Source organism: Mesitornis unicolor, unplaced genomic scaffold, assembly GCF_000695765.1.
Source record: "Mesitornis unicolor isolate BGI_N332 unplaced genomic scaffold, ASM69576v1 scaffold19266, whole genome shotgun sequence".
NCBI classification, from domain to species: domain Eukaryota; kingdom Metazoa; phylum Chordata; class Aves; order Mesitornithiformes; family Mesitornithidae; genus Mesitornis; species Mesitornis unicolor.
In genome coordinates this window covers 1-2,514 of record NW_010191920.1, presented here as the reverse complement: position 1 = coordinate 2,514, position 2,514 = coordinate 1, and the positions used below count along the sequence as shown (strand labels likewise).

Here is a 2,514-nt window from a genome sequence, read left to right as displayed (position 1 = left end):
TTCCTGGGGATCCATTGGGAAAGGGCAGTGTCAGGAGGAAGGAGCCAGGCTCTGCTCTGGGATGGCCAATGCCAGGACAAGGGGCAATGGTCCCAAGCTGGAGCACAGGAGGTTCAAGCTGAAGATGAGGCCAAACTTTGTCAGTGTGAGGGTGCAGAGCATGGCCCAGGCTGCCCAGAGAGGTTGTGGAGTCTCCTTGTCTGCAGACACCCAAAGCCCTGGCCGTGTTCCTGTGTGACTGCTCTGGTGATCCTGCTCTGGCAGGGGTTGCACTGGGGGAGCTTTCCAGGGCCCTTCCAACTCCTGACGTTCTGTGATTCTGTGTGATGCTCCTGGGAGGTGCTCGTGGAGGCTTTGTTGGGTGGGATGATCCATAAACATGGTTAGAAGTTGGTGGTGGTACTGGAAGGTGTGATCCATCCACAAGAGCAGCTTGAGGAGCTCTTTAGGACTGAGGGGTCTTGCTGAGGTGAAGGACTCTGACTGGTTAAGCTGTGAACAGCCAACTCCTGCACCATCGGCTTGGATTCTGCTCCTGGAGCCCTTCCACCCCTCTGGAAGGGGAGGCTGGGGCCAGCTCGGGCCTCCAGAGCACAACCAGGGCTGAGCGGGGGCGTCCTGCAGGGAGGAGCAGGAGCAGGACTCGTTCTGAGCACCACTGTCCATGGCATCTCTGCTCGATGGCTTTAGCAGCGCCACTTCCTCCCTTTCCACGCGTGTGCTCAGGTTCCTCTTGACGCCCTTTCCACAGCATCTTTGTGTGAGTCGGTGTCTAAAGCTGTGACAGCTCCCAGCTTTGATCTCATCGTGAACCTGCGTAGAGAAACATTCGCTCTTCACCATTTAATTTCTGAGGCTTTGAGGTTTTGAAGCGCCCCACACGTGGGCAGAAACGTTTGCTGAACAGGACTGCGCTCAGAGCTGCACCCGGGCGTCTGGGTCCGGTTGTGGTTTGGGTTCGGCCCCGTCGCGCTGCGATCGTGTGAGGTTGTTTCTGCAGGAGCTGCTGCGGGTGCAGAGGTGGCGTTTGTCAGGTTTCCTTGGTGCTGCAGCTGCATTTCCCGGCGCTGTGGAGCGTGGGATGTGGTGGTGTTGGTGTGTGGACTTCTTCAGGCAGTTCCTGACGCCTGACAGCACTTCCCACAGCTTTGGTTCACTCAGGAGCCCCTGTGAGGCCGTTGGTGGGAGATGCTGTGTTGAGACCTGGTGTGGTCATTGGGGTGAACTCAAACTTCATAGGTTTAGGAGTGCAGGTGGGAAAGGACCTCCCGAAGTCTCTGGTCCAGCCCCCAGCAGCAGCCCAGGGTGGCCATGGCTTTGCCTGGCTCCCAGGGATGGAGAATTCTGGGCCCAGTGTTCCCAGTGCAGCTCCCCAGCGGGGGCTGTCCACGTCCCTGCTCTGCTGGGCGCCTTCAGCACAGCCCAGGACGGGGTTTGCTGTGTCTGTGCCCCAAGCTGCTCCTCAGCAGGGTCCGTGCCAGACCCTCAGCTCCCAGCATGGGCCACTTGGGTCCTTCAGGAGCGGTTGGAGCCCTCGGGGCCCATAACTCCTCACTGCTGTGGTTCTGTACCAGGGCCTTGCTCCTCGCCTGTGGAGCACCGGGACCAGGCCATAACCAGTAAAAACTGGGGTAAACTCACCCAGTTTCTCTTCAGTATCATCCTCTTTGTGACCTGCTGCAGCAGATCTGCTGAGCATCTCGTGGCCTTCCTGCCTTGTGCATGTAACAGGTTGGTTTGGTTTTTTTAGCAGCTTTTACATTGCATCTTCACTCAGCACCGCGCTCTGGTTTGCCGCAGGCCGAGCAGGTTTATTGCTCTGCTGGGGCTGGGGCTGGGGCTGTGTGTGCTGCTGAACTTCGTGGCCAAGGGAGATTGTGGGAGCTGATCCTTGGCAGCCCCCGGTTGCCTCTTGCTGTTGCAGTTTGTCTTGAGAAGTTGCTCACAGATGTGGGGGCTCCAGTCGGGTTTCTCTGCTCGCAGCCCGCGGGTCTTTTATCTGGGAATCTGTGTAGGTGCTCAGAGTTTCTGGATTTCGGTTTAGTCTCTGAAGTTCAGGGGTTTTGCAGGGCTCCTCCCACGCCCGGCTTGAACTCGCTGTGTTGTCAGCATTTCTGATTCACTGCGCTGGGTTCTTGAGCCGCCTGGCGTCACGGGGAAGCGCTTGGGGAGCCGGTGTTGAGGGTCTGATCTCGCAGAGCGGCTTCTCATCGAGGTGTCTCTGCGGCGCTGGCGGCGTAGGGGATGTGTGGGGCACAGAGCTCTAGGGCAGATATGAGCCTGAATGAGTTCACCTCCGGGCTGTGGCTTCCCCCATCACTCGGCTGCTCCCATGGAGGGCGCAGTGGCCGGGATCGCAGGGTGGCACCAGCGAGCGCCCCGGGACTGAAACCAAGCCCTGAAAAGCTGTTCCCATCTCAGGTCTTACAGATCGACGGACGGACGGACGACCCCCCAGCTGGGGAACCCCTCGACGCCGCAGCCGGCATCCCCCGAGCTGGGCAACTGCCACTC

At 59.2% G+C, this 2,514-nt stretch overlaps 1 protein-coding gene across 1 annotated transcript in view; it reads left to right on the top strand.

The window, feature by feature from the left end:
- Window positions 1-2,507, top strand: part of LOC104542547 (KAT8 regulatory NSL complex subunit 1-like) — a gene marked incomplete at both ends in the record, with an annotated part of 24,572 nt that extends 22,065 nt beyond the window's left edge. The window contains one exon of the mRNA XM_010186895.1: window positions 2,422-2,507. Within this exon, the coding sequence (XP_010185197.1) occupies window positions 2,422-2,507 (86 nt within the window). The remainder of the gene's footprint in view (window positions 1-2,421) is intronic.
- Window positions 2,508-2,514: the final 7 nt, after the last annotated feature.